Source organism: Globicephala melas, chromosome 2 (genome assembly GCF_963455315.2).
Source record: "Globicephala melas chromosome 2, mGloMel1.2, whole genome shotgun sequence".
In the NCBI taxonomy this organism is placed as follows: Eukaryota; Metazoa; Chordata; class Mammalia; order Artiodactyla; family Delphinidae; genus Globicephala; species Globicephala melas.
The window spans coordinates 43,009,646-43,034,084 of NC_083315.2; the positions used below are offsets into that span (position 1 = coordinate 43,009,646).

General features: G+C 46.4%; 1 protein-coding gene and 1 non-coding gene across 2 annotated transcripts in view; both read left to right on the forward strand.

Annotated features, from left to right (window-relative positions):
- ST8SIA2 (ST8 alpha-N-acetyl-neuraminide alpha-2,8-sialyltransferase 2) overlaps positions 1-24,439 on the forward strand; it is a 59,480-nt gene that overhangs the window by 12,495 nt on the left and 22,546 nt on the right. Inside the window, exons 2-3 of the mRNA XM_030873218.2 lie at positions 21,107-21,169; positions 23,225-23,353. Coding sequence (XP_030729078.1) covers positions 21,107-21,169; positions 23,225-23,353 — 192 coding nt within the window. The remainder of the gene's footprint in view (positions 1-21,106; positions 21,170-23,224; positions 23,354-24,439) is intronic.
- On the forward strand, positions 9,131-9,274 carry LOC115861965 (small nucleolar RNA U109). Its single transcript, XR_004042949.1, has one exon. It is a non-coding gene; the product is annotated as a small nucleolar RNA U109 (small nucleolar RNA).

Genomic DNA, 24,439 nt, shown 5'->3' on the forward strand with positions numbered 1-24,439 from the left:
CCCAAAAATGACTGAAGTCGATGCTGTGATGACGTGGCTGCTTTACTTCTCTCTGTGACCGTTATCTGCCCCCTTGGCAGCAAAGCCGCCACAAGTCCTTGTAAAACTTCTATAGGGAGTAAGTGAGTTAATCTTCCAAAAAAGTACCTAGTTACAGATACGATTTCTCATTGTATCTGGGAAATTGCCCAGTGCTCAAAAAAAGAATTCTCCGATGAAACAACCTTGTGGATGACTCAAAAGTCAAGGATGATTGAGCCCTGCCACCAACTCCCAGAAACACCACTAGGTGAGACTCCCGTCTTAGAGTCTCCCGGCACCCTCTATATTTTCCTCCTCACGGTTCATATTTCTTGCCTGGTGCCTTTCCTGCCTGGTAGATTGTAGCTTTAGGAGGGCTAGGACCATTTCACATCTGTGCTGCATTGTACTTTCAGCCCCTTGCACAGAGCCTGGCAGAGAGTAAGTGCTGGTTTGGAGAATAAAGGAAGGAAAGGAGGGAGGGCAGGAAGGAGGGAGTTAGTTCCAGAGAGAAGCTCAGAACAGCTCCTGCCACCTACATTCTGCAATCATTTATATATTCCTTTCCATGGCCAAAGGAGAGAAAATATGATGGTTTATATCAGCTCCCACATGATTGTCTGATTTGAAATCCGTTGAGTTCCGTCTTGGTTATAGATGAAACGCACTTTTCCTTTTCCCTGATTCCTTGGAGAAAAGACCAGCCCACTGTTAAAGGTTTCTTAACAGGGTAATTCATGGTGCTATATACAAGCTCCATGGCCTGGTACACAGAAGCCAGAGGACCGGAGGGATGTGGATGTGGCCAGAATTGGGAATCAGGTGCACTGGCTCCTGGCAGGCTGAGATCGTGCTGATAACAAAGAGATTAATAAGGGTCTGCAACCTCCTCCATCCTGTAGTATCAAGGAGGGTTTTTAAATCAATGCTGGTCTGGCTGGCTGAATGGTACCTAATCTTACCTTTTGAAGCTGGAATATTTGAGAGTTGAGATCAATTGATATAAAATAAAGCAAACTGTGTTGACGTTTGGGTTTGGGGTCTTCATCAGATTCCCATTGTGTAGTGTTGTTTTTATTTTCTGTCTTGGAAATAGGTGGAGATTAGCCACTGGAGAGGGTTGTTCTGCCTGGACCAGGTGATGGTATATTTACTTCTGTTCTTCTTTTTTTCATCTTCCACAAGATGATTCTCCATGAGGGAAAGATCCATTTCTATCTTGTTCATCTCCATATACCCAGGGCAAGTCGCCCAGTAAATGCTCAATGACTATATCTCAAGTACAGCACTTTAGTGTAGCCAGCACACTCTCTGCCAGGGACCAAGTCTGCTGGAAAAGTCAGTCTGTTCCCAGTTAGGTGCAGAAACAGCCGCCTTACAAGGCATCCCAGTGCCCCTGGAGAAAAGCCGCAGGAAGGCTCCCTGGTACCTGGTTTCCGTGACTGTTACCACGAGTCTGGTGTGGTCATCACAAAGCTGTGTGAGTGAAATGCATCTGATTCGTCACACACAAGGGCTCACAAGCCCTGTGTGAGATGCTGGTGACAGGCAAAGATGAACCCAGCACAGAAAAAGTGCCTGAGGAGTTTGTGGTCTGATGGAGGAGAAACTCTTGAAAGTTTAGGCATTTTTCTGGCCAGAGGATCCATACATTTTAAAATATTTATTTATTTTTGGCTATGTTGGGTCTTCATTGCTGCACGTGGATTTTCTCTAGTTGTGGCGAGAGGGGGCCGCTCTTGGCTGCAGTGAGTGGGCTTCTCATTGCGATGGCTTCTCGTTGCGGAGCACAGGCTCTAGGCAGCACGGGCTTCAGTAGTGGCTCGCGGGCTCTGGAGCACAGGCTCAGCAGTTATGGCGCACGGGCCCAGCCACTCCACGGCATGTGGGATCCTCCCAGACCAGGGATCGAACCCTTGTCTCCTGCATTGGCAGGCAGACTCCCAACCACTGAGCCACCAGGGAAGGACCCCATACATTTTAAAGGATTCTCAAAGGATACCACAAAGCTGAAGAGGAGCTGCTATGAACAGTTGAGACCCTTGAAATGTTGTGAACAGGAATGTGCATCACACATCGTCCTGTGTGAGGATGAGAAAATGTCTGGGGTGAGTGAGAGCTGGGAGATCTGCCACCTCAAGGGCAGGCCCTAAGCTCTCAGGGCCTCAATTTCCCCATCTGTAAATGAGGTTCAACAACCCCACAGGTCTTCTCTAGCTGCAAAGCATCACCACTGGATACCTTCCCTGTTGAGTGAGTCCAGACTCACTGGAAATAGCTAATCCTTTTTCTATGCCTCTAAATTCCTTGCCCTGAAATCTTAGAGTAGGGCAATAAGAAGGTGCTGAGCTATTTTCACCTACCACCTGCTCTACATTTAAAAGGGGAAAAAGCCACTCTAAGGGAGGTGGAAGGCAAACTTACACACTGAGGGTCTGCCACATGCCAGGCATCACAGTGGATGCTTTCACATCTCAACGAAGCCTCTTGATGAACTGGCAAGACAGGCTCAGCAGCATCTTTATTCCCCGCCTCTCAGTACCACTTGGAGAATCATTCTATTACAGCAGGATGGGTGTTCCTGATAAATTATGCTCAATGTACCACATTTTAGAAAAGCATGTGAGTGTATGTAATAAAATATAGAAAAGCTGGCATCAGTCATAGCTCAATTGGAGGATTTCGGAAGCCTTCTTCCTTCAGTTATCAGGAAGATTCATTATCACCAGCAAGCATCTCAGCCTAGTAAGCGTCCCTGTCCTCAGTGGTGAGCCCTGCCATGTCACAGAAGCAAAAACTGACAATATTGTGCTCCTAGTGATGATGATTCAGATCTGTAGGAGCTCCAAAGAGGGAGTCCCCACAAAGGGCGGTGGCAAGAGAAACATTTTCTAGACGAGGTGGGATCAGGGTGGGAACCTGAAGGAATGGTCCAAGACTTAGCTGGAAGAAGAATGAAATTGATGATCCAGATAGGGAGAATGGCCTGAGACAAAGAAGGTTCAAGTGCACATCAAAGAGCTGTTCCTACCTTTGGGGCTTGGCTGGAGTGGGGGGCTTCGGGACGACCTGAGGGTGGAGGAAAATACGATAGGAGAGGGGGTGCAGAGCCAGGCTGTCAGGAGCTGAGGAACTCACACTTGATTCTTTGGGGGGTTGCTTTGGTCTAATCTGGGGTCCAAAGACCTCTAAAGAGTCTGTGATGGGTTTTAGGAGATCCATGAACCTCTTGAAATCTTAGGCATTTCTCTGGGCAGAGGAGCCATACATTTTAAAGGATTCCACAAAGCTGAAGAGGAGCTGCTGTGAACAATTGAGACCCTTGAAATGTTTTGAACAGGAATGTGTAGACTGTATGTTGCTGGAAGGGGCAGAAGCTAGGGAGACCACCCAGGTCATCTATAGGAGCAGCATGGAGGGTCTGGGCTGGGGGATAGGGGCTACAAATGGAAAGGAAGAGAGAGCTAGGGAGTCTTGGTTACAGAGGAGAAATGACAATACTCTGGGATGGTCAATGATGGCCGAGCCCACTGTGGGTATTGGAATCCAGAGGGAAAGCTGTGCCTTAAGGTCCAATGGTGAGTTTGACTTTAAACATGATGATTTTAACAGTATAGAGTTCATCTACGTAGGAACGAAGACATTTAAAAATCATTGAATCACCAATTATTGGAGTGTAGGTACAAAAGAGACCAGCCAGCCCATTCCCCTGTATTTTCCAGGTACAGCGATGACACCCCAAGATGGGAAGGGACTTGTCCATAGTCACCTGGATGGTGGGCAACTGTAACCAGTATGTAAGTGAATAATATTTAGGAGAGAGGTCAGAGCTGAGATGGAGATCAGAAGCCATTTGGAGGGAGACGGTTGAAGCCATGAGTGTAGCCATCTTTAACGTAGCAGAGACCCCAGGATTAAGCTTCGGTCTTTGCCCTCATTTAGAGAGTTGGAAGGAGGAACCAAGGGAACAAAGGGCGTGGAGAAGGACAAAGAAGTGAGGGGAGAACGGAGAGACCAAAGCTGTGACCAAGGGGGGGCAAGCACCCCCGGCGGAAGGGCGCATGGGATGAGGATGCTCCAGGGCATCAGTGGGGCTGGGGCATCAGCGGGCCCTGGGTGACAGTTGAGAGACCTCTTTCCTTGGTGTGGTGAGGTGATGCGAGATTTCAGAGAGGTCCCTGATAAAAGGGGGCCATGATTACAGTCTGGCCTTGCTAGAGGTTTGAGAGGCAAAGAGAAGCAGGTCGAGAGCAGGACCAGGCAGAAGGAGAATATTTTTAAAATTAAAAAAGTGTATTTGTAAAAATAAGGTAAAGAAGCAATGAGGGGAGAGAAGGAAAGAGGGAGAGGTTATATGAGAAAGTCACAATCTTGAGGAGAAAATGGGACCAATAAACAGAGGTGGGGATGAAGATTCAGAGACCATCTTCTGGGGCGAGGAGGGCCCAGAAACAACATGAATTTTACATGAGGGAAGATTGGGATCCATTCACCCATCAGGCTCCTCTTGCTTTGGGACCATGGCTTGTGCAGACCCCTCTGCCTGATGCTCTTCCCACAGCCCTTTTGAGGCTGCCCTCCTCGTATCCTGGGGTTCTGACAAAATGCCACCCCCCCAAACAGCTCTTCCCTGCCTGCTCCCAAGTATACCCTCAGTCTCTAATCACTGCTTCTCCTCGTTTCTTCTTAGCATCACCCAGTGTACGGATGGGCGGTTATGATTCTGTTCCTTTGCTGCAGTGTTTCCTGTATGTGTATGTGTGTGAGTGTTTCTTGTCTCCAGATTTCAATTTTAAGCACCTTCAGACAGGAGACTGTCTCCATCCCCCACTGTGACCCCAGAGCCCAGCCCGGGGCCCATCGTGCACGTTAATTAGAACAAAAGGAAGAGAAGGAAGAAGAATTCAGCTATGACCTACTCTCTCTTCTCAGAAAAGTTTAATAGGAACAACAATAAAAATAAAATTTAAAATAGCATCTGGCAAGCTGTTTATACGTAATCATTATCTCTTTTACTCTTCATGGTTTACTCATTTTAAGAGGTGAGGAAGCTCCGTTTTCCATATTCCGCTAGTGAGGGTGGAGTTAGGGATCTCACCAAAGCCCATGTTAACGACAGTGTTGGATGAAAGAAAACAAGAGGCTAGATCCCTTTCTCCCATCCCCTCTGCCAGGGGATGGGTAGGCTCTGTGTATCCTCTCCCTGCTCCCGCCCACAGCATCACCTGGTTCTGAATGTGCCCATGCAAAGCGTGTGCAGGTGTTCTACTATCTAGAAAAAAAAAGGGTTAAATTTCCTGTCCACCTGTCAGTCAGGAGGTAGAGAATTCTCTTTGCCTCTTAATTATTCTAAACCTCAAGGAGGGGCCGGGGTGTCCCCCTCCACCCTAGCCTTCTCCCCTGGCACTTTCTACAGGAATGTGATGGCAGGAGAAATGGAAAGAGGGTGAGGCTCTGAAGCAGCCCTCAGATGCAGAGCCCTTAGTGACAACTTGGGCCACTGTCCCCTGGGCACCGTCCAGAGCCACCAGCCCAGACCTTGGAGGTAGGCAGGCCTGTGACTGTGATGCCGCCTCAGGCCCCAGCCCACCCTGGATGTCTGGCCTGATGCTTAGGGCAAGAGGAAAATCAAAGGAGGGGGGCTTCCTGTTAACCCATCTTTGTTCCTCTCCTTTGTACTTCTTTAGAACGGGAACCAGGTTCCCAGCCTTCTGCACAGCCTGAACTTCCTGTCCAAAGCTGCTGGAAATATTCAAAGTGTTAAGGTCAAAGTCTCCTAGAAGGAGGGGTGGGAATCAAGAGGTATGGAACAACCCCGGGTCACTTGTACACTCCGCCTGTCCTGACATGGCTTCACACCTCCTCCTCTCAGCTGTGGCAGCTGGAGTTGCGGGCGTGTCTGGAGTCAGGTGTAGAGTCCCAGGTACGATGCCCGTCTGGCCCTGCTCTCTGGCTTCTCTTCTGGGTTTGCTCCCGTTACAGCATGCCCCGGTTCTGACTGAGCTCAGACTTTCACCACCACTCCACCCCAACCTCTTGCACCAAGTTCCTGATTTGGAGATAATCCGTCAGACAGAGCCAGGTTCAAATCCTGCCCCAGCTCCCTCTTCCCTGTAAACCCTTGGATATGATGCTTAACATCCCTAAACAAAATGGGAGTCATTAAAAGGCCCACCTCTTAGGGCTGCGATAGGGACAAAAGGAGAAAATCCACAGTGAGGGTTTGGTCCGTGTCTGCCCCGTGGTAAGTGCCTAGTCAGTGTTAACTCTGGTCATGGTCGCTTCTCCACTATCCGTCTGAGCAGATGTCTCCTCAAGTCCCCATTCAGACACCCGATTCTAGCATCAACCTGGACACAGCCTTGGGTGCCAGCATCTTCCCTATGCCCATCCGCATCCCACCTCCCACCTGCTACCAGCTGCAGTGATGTTTGTTGGCTGATGTCACTTTCCGTGCCCTGAAGCAACAGGGCTGGAGTTCATTTTCTCCATCCTGAGCACTGTCTCGGGGCTTTTCTCAAAGGCAATCAGAAAGCAGCTCACAAGGGGGACCCAAAGGGCAGAACCACCCCCCAATTCCTCCCCAGAGCCTTGGACTCCCACAGAACATGCGCTGGGGAGTGGGGACGGAGACCACAGCTCACACCTGAGGCGTTAGGGCTAAGTATCCCTCCAGAGCCAGGGCTGGCTTTCCATTACTAGTCTATCAGTTAGTGATTCAATCAGCAAGTCCAAGAGAGCAGCCTTGTGCCACATCATAGGGAGAATGGAGCTCCCAAATTTTCTTTTCCAGAACTTTTGTCTTCTGAATATTGTGTGTGGGGTGGGGACGACGGTGCCTCTGGGTGTTCCTCTTCTGCTCTGGTTGATTTTATCAATAAGCATCTTGTCAGTTGTCATTGAAAGGGAGCAAGGAACTAGTACTCCCTGCCACTTCCTATACACCCTCAGGTCCCGTAGCGTTGCTGTACCTGGCATAAGTGGGGCTTCTGAGTCAGGGAAGGTCATGGAGAAGGTGACATGAGCTGAGTTTTGCTACCTGAGTAGGAGTGGGTCTAGGGATCTCAAACTCAAATGCCTTCAAGGTCTAGTCAGGTCACATAAATAAGTGAAACAGTACAGTGTAAGACAGTAAGGAGTGATGTGGACTGTGGGAAAATATAGTTTATACCCTGCCCCCAAAGTGAGGCACAGCTGCTTCTCATCTCCACTAGTTACTATGGTTCAGGGTTCTGATTGTTCAAAAGAAGCCAAAACTTAAGATATTTTATAATGACTAATCCCTTGAGTTTTTACCATTGGCCTCTTAATCCTAAAAGATTTAATATTGTGCAAGCTCCCCAGGCCAGATACGACCTGGGGCTGGCAAGTCATAAACTCTGAATTAAGAAAATGGAAAACAGAATAAAGGGTTCTGGAGAGAGAGGATAACGTTCAAAGGCACAATCTTGTGATCTGACTCACACGTTCCTGAAACTGCCCATTGCTTGGTGGAGTTAGCAGGTGGATGTGTGAGAAAGTGAAGATGAGGACAGACTCAGAGTCTTCTGTGCTATGCTAAGGAACCCGAACTTTATTTTGAAAGCAATGGGGCTCGGTGAGGGAACCCACTTCAAGGAGGAAGCGCCATGTTGCCCTTTGCATTTTGGAAATCCGGGTCCCACGTGGGAGCGTTTGGCAAAGGATGACTCTCTGCGGACAGGGAGGTAAGAGAGAAACCATGGCGGGGAACCTGAGGGAAGGCACCTGCTGTCCTCAGGTGGGAGAATCTGAAGGCTGGGTGATCTTGGAGGGGAAACCTGGTGAGAGAGGATGGGGAGTGTCCACAGCACCCTGATTCTGCATGACTGGGTGGGTACCATTCCCTGAGGGAAACCTGGGGGAGAGCAGGTTGGGGGTGAGAGTGCCGGTCAGGTCTGAGGACTGTGTGGCGGTGACTAGGCTGCTCTGTGATTCTGGAACCTGGAAGTGCATCAGGAGTTGTGGGCATGTAGATGAACAATGGAAGCCGGGGCTTCTCAAGGGCTAAGGGTGGGCTCTGAGCAACCCTGACATCTAGGGGAAGGGCCTAGGAGGAAGGCCTGGGAGGGAGCAGCAGAGAAGAGTTTCAAGGAAAACCTGGAGGAGTGTTGACACTTGATGAAGGAGGAGGGAATCTAGGACCTAAGGGACATTTCAGGGTCTCGTTCAGGAGAACTGTTGTGTCGTCAACCCACTCAGGGACCAGGCCACACCCTGTGGGTCCCACTGGGGCTCCATCCGGCACAGCCCCGTGGCTGGTGGATGGACCACACCCAGGTCTTGGCAACATGACTGTCAGATGTGCCTCTCGTGCTAGTTAGCTGAGCACTTCTTTGCTGAAGAAAAGAAAGTGCACTAATTTAATCTCGGGCAGATCTCCCCACTGGACGGCCGCAGAGCCATCCGACAGAGCAGCAGCAGCGGTGAGAATCACAGTCCTGCCGCAGATAACACATTCCATTTTCTTCCATCCACCGCTCCTGATTTCTCCCTAATGGACCATGCTGTTGGAAGGCAGCTTCCCTGAGGACAGCTGATCTGAGGGGCCTCAGCAGAGTCCACACGCAGCAATGGTTTCTTCTGACCCCGAAGGCAGCAGCCATCGCCTTCAATAACAACACTGCAACTGACATTCACGTCTGCCCGGAGCTTCTTGCTTTAATCCCACCACAGGACCCCGCTTTGCAGAGAAGGACCTCAAGACCTCGAGAGGCCAAGGGCTGCAAAGCTAGAGCACGTTGGGAACCAGAACTCCAGCACCCTTACTGACGGTCCCGCCGTCCTCCTTCCAGGTGACGGCAACATTCCCTGAGTGGTGTCGGCTGTCGGGGGGGGAGCCGCATTTATCCAGGTCCCGCAGAGTAGGGAAGGGGACAAGACATATCAAACACCCAGAAGAAAAGTGACTTTAAAGTCATCCCCAACCCAGGTGCCCTCCAGGGGTTTTCTCAGGAAAAGGCTGCAGCTGTGTTAATAGGGACACGGCCTCTCTGAATGCAGGTCTGTCAAGAAGTGAACAAAGGGGAGGGAAGAAAGGCCGGCTTAAGGCAGAGAGCTTTCAAGTCCCAGCGAGGCGGGTTCAAGAGCAGAGCACGGCCCGTCGGACAGACGTTCTGCTTCTCTTTAAAGAGCACGGATTTATCCACACCGTGTGACATGAATGAAATGAGAAGTTTTCAGGGCTGCCAACCTCTCCGTTAAGGTTCTGCAGTGGTATATTTCTAATACAATAAAAAAACGGAAAACGACAGCCAAGGCTAACACTGTGTCTGCAGCAGGAGGCCGCAGCAACTGTCAATAGTGGACGCTAAGTGACGGGCCAGTGGAAGTGCTATGGTTTGAATGTTTGTGTCCTCCACCCCGCAAATTCACATGTTGGAATCCTAATGCCCAATGTGATGGTATTTGGAGATGGGGCCTTTGGGGGTGATTAGGTCATGAGGGTGGAGGCCTCATGAATGGGGTTAGTGCCCTTATAGGAGAGGCTTCAGAGAGACCCCTCACTCTTTCCGCCATGTGAGGATAAAAGACGTCTGTGACCTAGAAGAGGGCCCTCATCTGGCCATGCTGGCACCCTGACCTCAGACTTCCAGCCTCCAGAACTGTGAGCAATCAATTGGTGTTGTTTATAAGCCCAGACTACGGTATTATGTTCTAGCTGCCCAAATGGACTAAAATAGGATTGAATGAATTTTCATATAAAACTCTTCCTAAGCGTAGTTTTTAATGGCTAGACCGCATTTTGTCCTTATTGGTGTGGTGCCAGTGGAGAATCTGACTTGAATATTTTCCCAATTAGCTCACCAAGTGTCTCGCAACTACTTGTTGAGTAACCTTTGCTTCCTCTTAAGTCTCTGGCATCTCTTTGACTGTGTAATAAATTCTTACATGCAGCAGGTGAAGGGCAGGGTGCAGGAGCCAGTGTTCTGCAGGCACACGTGGTTGGACTATATGCAAACTGAATCCCTGCTCTGACAGTTTATTTGCTGGGGGTGACCCTGGGCAAATCACTTAAATTTTTGAGCCTGCATGTCCTATTTCTAAAACCAAAATATGAAAATTAACATGCCACTGGTACAGTGCCTGGCACAGGGTGGAGCTCAAGCAAATGAAGTTATTAATACTTTTCACTGTTCTCTTGGAATCCACATCCCCTTCCTAAGGATGTGTTTTGTTAACATGTACGTCTGGGACTGGGATTGTCACCTGGAATAATGAAGCCATCGCTCTTGGGGAGTAAATTTTGGTGGGGGCAGGAAGATGTTGACAAAAATATTCAACCATATTTTTTATCTGAAAATTTTATAAAACTAATATTTTGTAAGAAAAATATTTTCTATATTTTGATAGAAAGTAATGCTGGACAAAATCTTGTTGGGTGTGAATATAGAGAAAAATTGAGATTTTTTTAAATTGGGGGGCACCCTCTGTTAGGGGAACAGAAAGAATCAAGGAGGAATTTTATGTCGTTATTAATGGAACCTTAAAGTGTTGAGAGGAGTGTGATTTAAAATAATGGATTTTCAGAGCCAGAAGGAATCTTAAAGATGCCCTGAGGACTCTAACCCTTCTCTTCACTTGGGATCGTTTATCATGACTCTTCCCAGTAGCTTATTTCCTCCAGCGGGAGAAGGTTTGTCCAGGGCCACCCTGTGGCCAGAACCAGGAAGTCCCGACTTTACTTATCCAGGAAGGAGGACGTGCCACCAAATGTTGACAGAGTTCAAATAAGATGGGGACAGACATGCCCATCACAAGGTGTTCATACAAGAGTGCTTTTGATAGAGTGTTGGGGACATGAACCAGAATGGAGTTGTAGGGGGGAGAGGGTGGAGCAAGGAATCACAGACAGTGTAGAAGTTTGCAAAGTGCTGGAAACAGACAGAGAAGTAGCTGAGGGGTGTATGAAAGGAAAGTTGGGTCGTTTATTGAAGATGAGAAAAGCAAACATATATATAAATGCTAGTGGGGATGAGCCAGCAACATGGCAGAGTCATAAGGCGCTGGTCTGAGCCAGCCTGCTGGGTTCAAATCCTGACATCCCTTCTTAGTAGTTGTGTGGCCCCGGGCAGGATTTTCCCCTTCTCTGTGCCTCTGTTTCCTGTCAGGTAGAAATGGATCATCATTTCTACATTCTCGGGCTACTGTCAGGCTTAAATGAAGTAATATAAAATTTGTAGGACAGAATCTGGCATATACAAGGTCCAAGATAAAGACCAGAATTATTACGCCGCTGAAATGAAGCTGTAACTATATGGGGAAGAGAGAAGAAGTAGTTGATGGAATAAGACTCGCCAAAGGCAGGAAGGGATGCAATTCCAAACACAGGTGGAGGTCCTGGGTTTGGATAAGAGGACAGCTGGCTTCTTGCAACAAAGGACGGGAGGAGACAGATTCCTTCTATTTGTAAATATTCACTGACTTCTGATGACCTCCAGGCACTAGGGGTGCAGCCGTCAACAAGATAGACACAGTGCTTCCATCATGGAACTTACACTCCTGTGGCAGAGGCAGACCGTACACAAGATACATGATATGGTGATGAGAAGACAAAAGGGGATGGGAGTGGGAAGGGCCACCGTGGGGGGAGTAGGACAGCAGATGCTATGTTAAATGGAAGGGAAGGCCACTCTGAGAAGGTCCGATATGAGCCAAGATTTGAAAAAGGGGGAAAGGGAGGAGTGAGCCATGGGGTATCTGTTGGAAAAATGTTCCAGGGAGAGGGAACAGCCAGTGCGAAGGCCCTGTATCTGGAGCACTCCTGGCAGGTGTGGGTAGGTGGGCAGTGGTGGTGGGAGTGAGGCTGGGGTTTCCCTTCTTCCTCCCCGAAACATGCTTCCAGCGGGGGCTGAATCCTCTTCTCTACAGCGAAGGGATGGCTTCAGCTTTTTTGACTCATCTATTCATTCAGCAGTCCTCTTTGCAGCACATTGGATGTGCAGGAGATATGTGACCTCCACCCCTCCATGGTAATGCAGAGATGATCAGGACCGTGTCCTAGGCTTGGCCCCAGTCTAGGGGCTGGTGGCGAAGCCACGTGCTAGGTGAAGCTGCAGTGGTAGCTGAGTGTAGGGAGAACCTTGCTGCAGGTGTGACCAGGACACCAAGGCAGGTCAAGGGACGCTGGTTCACTGTAAAGAAGGCTCTTCAGAAGTGGGGCGGGAGGGACTCAGAAAAGGCTCCATAGCCATGAACTACTTACTGGAGAAGTCTTCTCTACTGACAGCTTTCACCAGCTCCAGTTCAACCAACTGCAGAGATATGTATCGTCTCTGACTTTTAACTGCGTTGGTTTCTGGGGTTTTGAGTGGTCTGGATTTGGAACGCATCATTCTCTTAGAAGTCTTTGTATTATAAAGTCTGTCTCCTTTATAAAATGAGTGTAGATTGGAGGAGGACCAGTACCACATGAGTTGGTCATCCCAGTTCATGTATCATTTCTGGCTGGTGCCTCGGTTTACTGCGAAAGTGTTTGGTCTGGATGATAAATTATATGGTCTCTCTCCTGGTTGTTGGTCATGATGAGAAAGAGAAAAGATCAGGAATAAGTGTTATGGGAAATGCTTGGCATCCAAGTGGCTTGTTTACTTTTCTGATGTGCAGATGACTAGTATAAGAGGCTGGGGAAATTGACTGGAACCAAAGCCCTCCGTTCTCACGAATATTTTCTGAGGTCGAGCAGAGGGAAGAGTCAAGAGTGAGCTGGTACCTTTTTGAACACTGATGGAAGCTGATTACCAAAAAAAGTTTGCTGAAATTGCAGCCAGCGGATACATCAAACCAAGCTAATATTTAACGTGAAGGAAGAGAGGATGGCAGAAGAAGGAGCTGAGCATTCAGTGAGGTGGGCATAAGAAGACAGAAGCCCATGAGCTTGCTACTGTAACCCTCCTGTTAGCACCTACAACACCCACAGAAGCCAGAGGTCTCAATTGTCATGGAAACACCATTGTCAAGGCTGAAACCTACACTGGTCTCTTCGGAGCTCTATGCCCAGCAGCGTTTCAGTGTCTGTGAGGTCCAAGAGCTCCAGTGCCATGATGAGACTTGCTGAATAGGAAAAGGCATCTCAAAGACTGTCGAGCACATCAGTGAAGGTGTTAGACCTGGCCTGAAGAGCTGGAAGCTGAGTGGGTGGACCCGGAGGAGGGTAACAAACTGGTGTCAGACACGGGTGGCACTGGGAATAAACCTAAATTTGGTGCGAACATCATACCAGAAGTGTCGTTTGCTGCCTGTAAAGCCGGAGCTGCTGAGAGGGGGCCCCCTGTACCGTCACACTGAGTCCTGGCTGGCAGTGCGGAAGTGACTGGCCAGTGCCAGCTTTCATTGTGATCCAGGGTAGTTTTCACGCTGCTAACAAGACGACAGTACAGGAGTTTTTGATCCTCACTGTTGGAGCTGTGACTTCAGGAAAGCCGTGCTCAGGGCAGCAGAAGCCTACCTCGACCAGAAGGATGTCATCAGAAATGGGGCAGAGATGCTTTGTGGAGGGGCATTTTGCTCCTAACATCCTAGAGAAGGAATTAGCAAAGCACGGCTCACAGGTCAAAGCCTACCTCACAGGTCAAAGCCTACCCTACCTCACAGGGCAGCTACCTGTTATCGTGTGGCTCTCCAGCTGAGACGATTTTACAGTTTTAAAGGGTTGCAAAAAAATCTAAATAAGTATAACATTAATACCAAGTGCTTTATGATATGTCATGCACTGTTTTAATCTCTGCACTCATTAGCTCACTTAATCTTTATAAAAACTCCATGAAGTAGATACTATTACTCATTTTTTTAGATGAGGAAACAAATGGAAGCTTCTAGATAGGTTAGCAGTAGTCAAAGATCACACAGCTAATGATTAGTTCAGCTGGAATGCAGACACTGGGAGTCTTATCTCAGAGCTTGTGCTCTTAACTTGCTTCCCCATATGACAAGTTCTCCAACACTGTTAGGGTGTATAGAGTATAAGTCCAAAAGGGAGATTCAGGTGACACAATCCGGTGAGTTCACCAGAGGGAAGGTAACAGTGTTTCAGAGAAGCAAGGGAAGGCTCTATAGAGGAATGAGGCCACCTTTCTACCATGATGACAGGAACACTAACTTTGAACCTCAGTTAACTAAAGTCTCATCCCCCAAAAAACAATTACATTCTTCTTATTAACAGACCTGTTACCCAAAATAATGTACTCAATCATTATTATTATATTTTTAATTTCATCAATAAGAACTTTGTTGACATTTGTTTTCTCTTTTGTTGTTTAAGTATCTTCATCTGCATAAGATCTTCAATTTTTCCTCTTGGCCCACAAAGCCTAAAATATTTGCTGTCTGGCCCTTTAAGGAAAAGTTTGCCAACTTATATCCTAAAGAATTCAGGGCCTTGGAGTTGCTGTGGAATGTGATGGGAAAGCCTGGTGAATGGCACAGATGCAGCAGCATCTAACCCTTAGAGTTTGGAAAGTATGACCTTGAACTTTGGGTCTCCTGATGACCCCAGCCATTACATCAATCTGATGAGTTGGTGAATGAGTACAAGTCCTTCATCAAGGACTACCTAGTGGCATCCACTGAACATGCCTTAGGCCAGTATGACTGTAAAGCTTGGAAGTTCTCCACTAGTGGAGGTGGTGCCCAGGTGGTAGGGGATGGTTGCACAGTGACCAACCTGAAAAGTATTCCCAAGCCTATGGGCAAGGACCCTGTGCAACTGCCTTCTGCTCAGAATGAATGAAAAAGACCCTGTGACAGAGTTTTTCAGGAGTTCAAACTGGCCCAGTCCAAAGGATGGGGCACCATATTTCTCACTGTGCCAGGGAAACTGAAGATACTGTCATTGCCAGCCTTGTGACTGGATCTGCACTGGACCAACCAAGGCAGGTGCCCCCTTGCCCATCTGAGCACTTGGCCAAGTACGACCAGCTCTTCAAATGGAGGAGGAAATGGACATCAAAGCTCAATTTGCCAGCAAAAATTTCAGGAAGTTCCTAGCCAAGTATGCTCTGGGCAGGAGAGCCCCTGAGCTCTTGAGCCCCAAGCACTTGTCAGCTGGTGGGACTTCTGCTCCTGTCCTAATCACAGGTGCTCAATGATCCAGACACAAACACTTTGGAAGGGACTTTCCTTCCCCCGTCTCTGTGATATTCTAGCTCCTGAGAATGGCCACATCCAAAGCTAGGCTTCCGACATGCTACTCCATGGATGAACCCTGAAATACTTTATTAAGTCAAAGAAGCCAGGCATAAAAGGACAAATATTGTATGATTCCACTTACAAAAAATATCTAGAGTAGGCACATTCACAGAAATAGAAGAATAGGATAGAATAGAGTACTAGGGGGTTGGGGGAGCAGGGATTGGGGAATTATTGTTTAATGGGTATAGAGTTTCTGTTGGGGGTGATGAAAAAATTCTAGAGATAAATGCTGGTGATGGCTCCACAATATTGTGAATATATTGGATGCCACTGAATCGTACACTTAAAAAGGGATAACATGGAAATTTTATGTTATGTATATTTCACCACAAAAAAGAAAAAGTCTTTAAAAAAACACCCTTGAACCCTGTTGGAATCCCTTGCTCTGTTCATGTGAATGACTGCAAATCATCCTTTTCCTTCTTTTCTCCCTACCATGTGTTTGTGGGGCCACATCCTTATAATGTGTGCTTGGAGGATCAACAGGCAGGACCCCCAGTGGTTTATATGCACAAGTTGAAAGCACACGTTCAGTATCTTCCCAAAACTGTAACGGAAGAATCATCTGCAAATTCATGAATTGTGTTTTAGTTTAATCTTTTATTCTCAGGACTAATCAACTGTTTAAGTTGGGTCCGCACACTTAATTAAAGCTTTCAGCTCTTGAAAGTTCATTTACTGAGCCTGACTCTTCAGTGAGGAACCAAGGATGTGGGAGATTCTGACACAGCTATGAGACCCCAGCACACTGAAACATGACCTTACCTATAAAACAACTGGGCTTGGATGAAGAGGCTAAACAGAAATGCAGTTTTCAGGTTTGCTAATTGCTTTTCACTGAAAACAAATCCAACTATGCATGTTATTATTTTTTTAAGATGTTTTTGATGTGGACCACTTTTAAAGTCTTTATTGAATTTGTTACAATATTGCTTCTGTTAGCTCCCTGACCAGGGATTGGACTCGCACCCGCTGCGTTGGAAGGCAAAGTCTTAACCACTGGACCGCCAGGGAAGTCCCTGTTATTATTTTTTTAAACAGGCTATTTTTATTTTTTGTCTTAGTTTACTGCTCGGAAAGAGTATTATGTTCATGGTGGAAAGGAGACTGACATCTTAAAATGTAGAGCTTTGGAGTAATCAGACTCCATCCTCACTATGGCTGAGAATAACGGGCAGGGTCAAGTGGACAGGGATTATTACTAATATTATACCTTGTTTTATAGAGTTCTTTATAGTGTGAAAAGAGCTTTCCCACATATTTACTCATTTGGATGACCTAAGCATCTTTGTTTCTATGATTTCAGAAGTTGATGAATTATCTTTAGCAAATTTTTCTCACCTGATCATCTTCCTCTGTCACTCAACCAAGCAGGTATCAGCATTCCCCAATCACAAGGGATGTAAGCTTATTTTAATAACAATGGAGGCAAAACCTAATTAGAAAAAAAAATCCCTTGCCAATTCATGTGATTCATTTTGAGCCAAATTATCTGCAACCTGAGTTTCTTTGAATGACAGTCTGCCCCATTCTCTGGGTATCTGAGAGGTGAAAGTGTGTCTTGTACAGGTATAAGTAATATGTGTGAACACAGCATGCAAACTGCAGGGAAGACTTTGGAAGAAAAGTCCCACTTAGCACTGAAGTTAGATTTGATTCACTGAGCCCCAGCTGGACAAAGTACTATGCAAGGCTGGGAAGGTGAACAAAACAGGGTCCCCCTGTTTTAATATAGGTTTTATTATTATTTAGGTATGGTCAGGCCAACAGATCAGGAGATGACCACCATTGAAAATGTAGTGTTTATACTCCCACATTCCAAGAGGGGTGGCACACCACATCATGCAGGGCCACATGAAGTAGCACCAGATCACTTAGGAGGGAGGGGAGGGGGAACTGTGGACAAAAGCCTTTATTGTGGTTTCCATAGGAAGGAAGGGTGAAACAGGGTAAGCAGGCTTAAGATTGGCTAGTTTGGATAACTTCAGCAGACTCTGGGGCATAGGAGCTGTCCTACCTGTCTGGGACAACTGTAACCCCTCGTTATATTAAACCAGATAGATGCATAGATGTCTGGTACCTAGCTCCAGGTGATTATGGCAGGTGGACAGTGGCCCAGAGAATAAGATCCCACTAAGGGAGGTGGCAGGGGTATGGGCTCTAGATTAGTTGATTTGTATTTGAAAGGTGCACTCCCAGGCCAGTTGTTTACTATCTCTAGGAATTTGCTAACCCTGAGAGGAGCTGTCCCTCCACAGTCAGCAAGGTCCCAGATGTCAAAGCATCAGATAAAGAAAGTAAAAGACATGGTTAATGCACACAATCCAGGGGCTTCCCTTCTAGTGTGGCGAGCAGCTGAGGAAGATGAAACCAGAAACCAATCTCTAGACCTTGGTTTCTTCAACTATAAGAGGAGGAGTTTAGACTATGTCAATGACAAAATTTCTTTCAAGTCTCCCATCTGTGATTCCATGAAATAATTAAATATGAAAAGGTGACAAATGCTGTAATAGAATGCTTTAGGAAGAGAAGGAAAAGGTGGCTGAGAATTGAAAACTAAGATGGTTTTGAGGGGAAGCACAGGTGTTGGGCTTGGGGTTTAGCATAGGAAGGTGATGGGATGGGTTGGCTGATGGAGGGGATTCATCTTCTCAGAGGCATTAGGTAGAAAACAAACATCAAAGCAGAGGTTCTCAAATGGAGGCCATTTTGCCTCCCTGCCCCAGGGGACATTTGACAATGTCTGGAGGCACTTTTAGTTGTCACAGTTTGGGGGTGTGGGGAGGGCTGCTCCTGGCATAAAGTGGGTAGAGGCCAGGGATGCAGCTAGAACACCCTACAATGCACAGGTAGCTGCCCAACCCCCAACACCCACATTGAAATATCAATAGTGCCGAGGTGGGGAAACCCAGAGTTAGAGGAAGGACTGGTATGAAAAAGTGCATGGTTTGTGGTGCCCACGTCAGCAGGACTGGATGCTCCCCAGGACCTGGCCTGGAGGCAGGAGAAGAGAAAGCAGGAGGAAGTTGTTGCTCAGCATTGAGTCCTCTCCAAACCCCTGGTTGCGTTAAACCAGATAGATGCACAGATGCAGTGCTCACCTCACCTGGAGTCCTCTCAGATTTCAAGAAAGGTGCTGAGCAGAGTTTGTTGAGGTTTGCTGTTTGTATAAGCAGAATTTTAAATTTTTATGAAGGTTTTTTTAAAATTATATTTTCTCTTAGGATTTCTTCTTCCACTTCTGAATTTTAAAAGTCCTTCACATATATTCCTCACACCTCATCAAGATTTGATAAATATCCTCTTCCATTTTCTTACCAACTTTGTATGGGTTGCCTTCTTTAAATATTTAACTGTTTAATTCAGTCTTCCCCAGAGGTGCTATAAGTATGCTTGGTAATAAGTAAGATGATTTTAGGAATTCCATTGGTAAATATTTTTGTGGTAATGGTTTTGTGTTCTTTTCAAATGAGTATATAATCATGATATCGAACCCATATTTTCACGGATGGTGTTGTGTAGGTTAAGAAGTTTTTAAAAGATGAGTCCATTTAAAAACTTAATAGATAGTAGTATGGGTGATAAACAAAATATGGCAAACTGCTGATAGGAATATGAGAATTACTAAAGTCTGAGAAACACTAGTTAAATCCACTTGAAATTTATAAGTCAGGGAACACTTACATGATTTCCCTCCAACTCACCTCCAGATTATTAATCAACTACTTCAAACCATTTATTGAATTTCTCGTTGATAATGATTTTTAAAAATCATACATCAATTCTCATGTGCAGCATTTCTAGACAATCTTTTTTGTTCCAATAACCTTTCATTAGTATTGAGCTATGACCACACTTTTAATTACTTACTTGACTTAATATCTGGCCCAGCAAGTCTTCCCTCCCCCAAGGAGTGCTGATTTTGAGGACTGGGGTCAGGGTCAGGACATGTGAAAGGTCAGTGTCATGTGGACAGCAGCGGGCCCAGGAAAGCCCTTGGGCGCTGACCTAAGTAGATTATGGCTACAGGCCAGAGATGGCCAGGTATTCCCAGACCCTTGGATTAGATGTGTGAGAAAGCCGCCATCCCAAGGGTAAATGAAGAGAGACAAAAAAGAGATATTACGCATTGATTTAAATGTGAAGAACCAATGATACTCTGTGTAATTAAGAATTAGACTGTGTGTAATGAAATTTGAGACCTGAAGGGAGACCTGAGATGAGGCACTGGGTGAGTCATAGCACACGTCCTGTTGCCTGGTCATCCAGCTAAGAGGCAGAATATTTCCTGTTGCCAAATAACGTTGAAAGGACATTTCAGTCTATCAGGAAAAGACACACGCGTGCGCACACACACACAATGTTATATCTACAAGTATGTGAATCCTAAAGAAAGCAGATAGAAAAATCCAGATTTAAAACCAGTGAGGAGTTAGGCATTAACTTCCCCCAAAGAGTTCTTATTAAATCACAGGATTCTTTAAATATACAGCTTTTGCAGTGATTTTAATTATTTCTTTGGAGTGTGCCAACACCTTGACTGAAAGGCTAGATGGAACTTTTAAAAAATGATAGATGTTAAAAAATGATAGATGATCTTATTTGCAAAGCAGAAATAGAGATACAGACGTAGAGAACAAACGTATGGACACCGGTGGGGCAAAGGGGGGTGGGATGAATTGGGAGATTGGGCTTGACATATATACACTATTGATACTATGTATAAAATAGATAACTAATGAGAACCTACTGTATAGCACGGGGAGCTCTACTCAGTGCTCTGTGGTGACCTAAATGAGAAGGAAATCCAAAAAAGAGGGGACATATGTATACATATATCTGATTCACTTTGCTGTACAGTAGAAACTAACACAACATTGTAAAGCAACTATACTCCAATAAAAGTTAATTCAAAAATTAAAATAAAATCGCAAAAAAATTATAGCTCTCCAAAAAAAAAATGAGAAAAGTGTGAAGAAATATCTCCTCAAACCACATATCCTATAAATCAGTGGTGAAAAAACTATTTAACTTAATAAAAATAATTAGTCTCACGTACAACTTTTAAAAAAACACACACAGAGCACAAAGTGGGCTGGGTACCAGGGGCAGATGGATTCATCTCTCCCCTTGGCCCAGTGTGATTAGCGAAGCAGGGTGAAACTTCATGGCCCCCATCCAGAATGGAATCTGACAACTGAAGAGATGGTGGGGCTGGAAAGGGCCTTAGAATGCTTTTACTCCAAAAACCTTTTCCTCCAGAGGAAGACGCAAAGGACCCCATTACTCACCCATCTCCTGCTCCCTGGTAAAGTGACACCATTAAATATTATTTTTCCTGCCCCCAAAAAGCAAATCATTCTCACATTTGGTTGGAGGCACTGGTTGAGTCAGTCTTGCTGCCTCTGTTGGACTTCTGATGTCTCAAGTTTGGAGATCATGTGATGGACAACGTCTTACCACAGGTGAGTGACGGCCAGCGAAGACCAGGGGCAAAGGATGAGTCCGGCTAAAGGAAATACTGAGTCATGCTGCAGCAGGTGCTTAGTCAGGCTCAAGCGTGCTAGCCTATGGGCTTAACCAGAGGAGACAAAGGAGTTTGTCTCAAAGCTCAAATGAAATCCTCAAGTGGAAACCTTGGTGAGAATTGAAACAATGTCCAAGTGAGAGGCCGGGGAGGATCTAGGAGGCCTACTTCCTTGAAAATGCCTGGGTTTGTGGCTGGGCCAGGAGGTTGCCCATTTCTGGAGAGGCCTAGGTGAGATTTCATTGTCCCTCTGTAGTCCTCCAAGGCGGGCTGTGAGATCTCCTGGCAACTGAAGAGGGCTTTGCAAAGAAGAGCTGGGTTTATAAATAATGTATTTCCTTTGTCTTGCAGGAATTCTGGAGGCAGAGGTACAATCAGATCAGCTGTGAACAGCTTACATAGCAAATCTAATAGGTTTGTAAATTAGATTTTGTGTTCATTTGTTTTTGCTGTAAGGCAGCTATTAATCTGCTTCTCCTCTTTGCTGGATGGTGCCCTTCTTACTTAGCAAATAGCAAAGAGATCTGTTTCGCTTCACTTTGGCTTTGCGTTTCCCTAATCACTTTTGGGGGGGGGCGGGGGGAGTTGTCGATAGGAGAGCCCGTGAAATGGCCCAAGGTCTAGAGGCTGCAGAGATAGAAAATTCAGATGAGTAAGAGTCTCTTTCTGCAAAAGAGCCCACTCACTTGGAGGCACTTGAGCCACCAATGAGCTTATTCATAACTTGAATTTTTGCCGAATAAAAGAGACTCTGAAAGGAATCAGGACTTTCACCCAATTTCATTGTGGTAGATGGCTTGTCCAGGAGGTAAAGATAGAAAATAGAGCATTCAGGAACTTTGCTGAGACCTCTTAAAAATATTTAGGAAGTCAATTGAGAAATGTTAACCTTGATTACTGAAGGCACACCCTAAATTCTAAGAGTGTTTCCTCAGATGACGGTCTTTGGCCAGAAGACAGCTTGATACAGGAGTGTGAGCAAACGCCTTGCAAGCCAACAAACTCAGGCTTGCCACTGGCTATGGTTGGACCCTACCCAGTCCCCATCCAGAAGATATCTTCCTCTTCTATACCTTCTTTCTATAAATGGGGAAACAGGCTCAGAGAGATAAAGTGATTTGCCCATAGTCACACAGCTTATGAAATCTTTTCACTACACTCTCTGCTTCTGTTCGTGAAAACAGCAAAAATTGCAAAGGGTCAGGTCTTGTTTCCTTTCATAGCTTCCCTTTAAGCCTGCAGGCTGGGGGAATGCATCCACCTTACTCAAAACCCTTAAATTTTCTGTTCTCTGCAAAAGTTACATATTTTTGAATCCCACACAAGTAATATCGGCCAGAGGAGTCAGGAATATTGGGAATGGAGGTATGTGGGGAGAAAGTGCACCCCCAAATAAATTCCTTTCTACCTACAAAAAGCAAAATAGAGCGTTGGGTTTAGACCTGTTAAAAGGATTTCATCTTTTCTAACTTGGCTGTTCCAAGATAAATGCAGAGGACATCGTTGTTTGCTTTGAATTCTTTAAAGCTCCAGAATTTGGCATCAGAAATCCACTTATCATTCTAACTGAGAGAATCTGCTGTCAGCACAGACAAAAGGAACTTGCGATGTGACCCACATGCATCTGTGTGCATCCGGCAGAGGCAGGCTGGCTCCTACACTGCCTTTTGAGATGTAATCGTAACCTAGTTTCATAGAAACCTACTAGCATAGATTTCAAACATCTGAATTCAAGCGGGTCCTGTAACGCCTGAGTCAGGTGGAAAGATGGTATGCACCCAGAATTATGATTGGCCCTGGGCATTCAGAGCCAGCCAGCAACTTCATCCATCCAGGCACCTCCCCAAGGTCAAATTCAAATTCAAATTCAACAAACATTTATTTAGCAGCTGCTATGTTAGACCATTGGGGAATATAGAAATGAGTGAGGGAACTCCCCTGTTTACAATCTAGTGGGAGAGAGAAACAGAGCTAGGATAACTCTGGAACTACACAGACGTTTGAAGTGGCATCTTACAAACGAGGGATAATGAGATAAAGCTACATCCCATTGCCCCAATGTGAGTTTTTGTTTCCTCTTTATTAAGTTTGTAAACCATCTTATGATACTTGGTTCTTAATTCAACTGCTCTTCAGAGTTTCACAAAAGCGGCTTGAAGAAGTATTACTATTAGGACAGCGACGGCTAGGTTTCACTGGGAGGAAACATTGAGGGTTGGGGGTGGGGAGAAAGAGAGTTCATCACCCCCTTCCTGTCTCCCAGAATATATGTAGGTAATACCTGAGGGAGAGAGTTGGTGCATTCTAGAAGATAAATAGACTTCCTTCCCTTCTCAGGTAATAACTGCAATTTTGCTCCTCCGAAGAAGTTTACATTCAAGCTTGTGCAAAAACAAAACTGTTAGACTTGTCATTGGCTTGCTAACAGATCACATCTCCCCTCTTCCTCTTTCTTTTTCCCCCTTCCAGAGCTGAAGTTGTAATAAATGGCTCCTCGTCCCCGGCTCTTGTTGACAGAAGTAATGAAGGCTTTAAGCGCAACATCCAACCAGCCTCGGCCAAGTGGAGACACAACCAAACGCTCTCTCTGAGGATCAGGTAGTGGTAATTACCTCTAGGACAAGAGACAGACTTGGCCTTCTTTGGCACAAGCTGGCAAATTGCCGCTCTCCATCATCTAAAGAAGTCAGGATAGAAATAAACTGTTTACCTCCCGCTGAGGCAGGTTTCATCTCTCACTGATCAATTGGAAATAAAAACCCCAGGCAAGCCCGGCAGCCCAGCACATGTGTGCGGCGACTCAGGCCGGGGAAGTGACAGGAGCAACTGGCTGAGGTCCTGGGTTTGGAGGGAGTGAGGCTCTTGGGTCAGCAGCAGTGAGAGCCAGGGGCGGGGGGGATCACAGATGGCTTCTCCCAGAGGACCCCAAAGCAGCAGTCCTTGCCTGGCATCCACCCCCTTTCAGCGGTGATGGTCCTCCCATTTGTCTTTGGAGAGCTGTCTCCTCCCACAGCCCGTGTGGCTTGAGTAGGCAGCCACTCCCTGATGACATGAAGAAAAGCTACAACTGGGCATCAGGTGACCCAGGAGCCGATGGGACACCTAACCACAAAGGGAGAGGTCTGTTTTAGCCAGAGAACAGCTCTTGTCCTGATCTTTGCAGAGTGATGTTTCCAGAGCAGTGCAGACATTGCTGGGTGGCGGGAATGGGGAACTGTAAGGAAGGGATTCCAATGTCAGCACTTTGGCCTCTTGACTTTGATAGAGCTGTGATAGACGCAGCAAAGAGTGGTCAGTATAAACCAACCATTCACTTGCAGACATTGTGCTGGGAGCCGGGGGCGTTGACATGAATCAGACATGCTGGCAGGAGGCACAAATGTAACAAAGATAGAGCAGGGCAGTGTGATGTACACATGAGGCGGTGTTGCCTCATATAAATAGGTGGAGATAGATCATACTGAGGAGAGTACTCCATTTTGTAAGGGGGCTAAGAGGGCTGGCCAGGAAAGTCTTGCCAGGAGCAATGGGTTTTGAAGGATAATTAGGAGTTTGCCAGGCATGCCAAGCTGCTGCCTGAAGTCTGGTGTTTGTGCTGTGTTGCTGGAGCACCCATCAGGAGGAGGGAATGGAGGTGAGGAGGTCGGTGCAGTAACCAGGACCAGACGGGAAAGCCTTGACTAT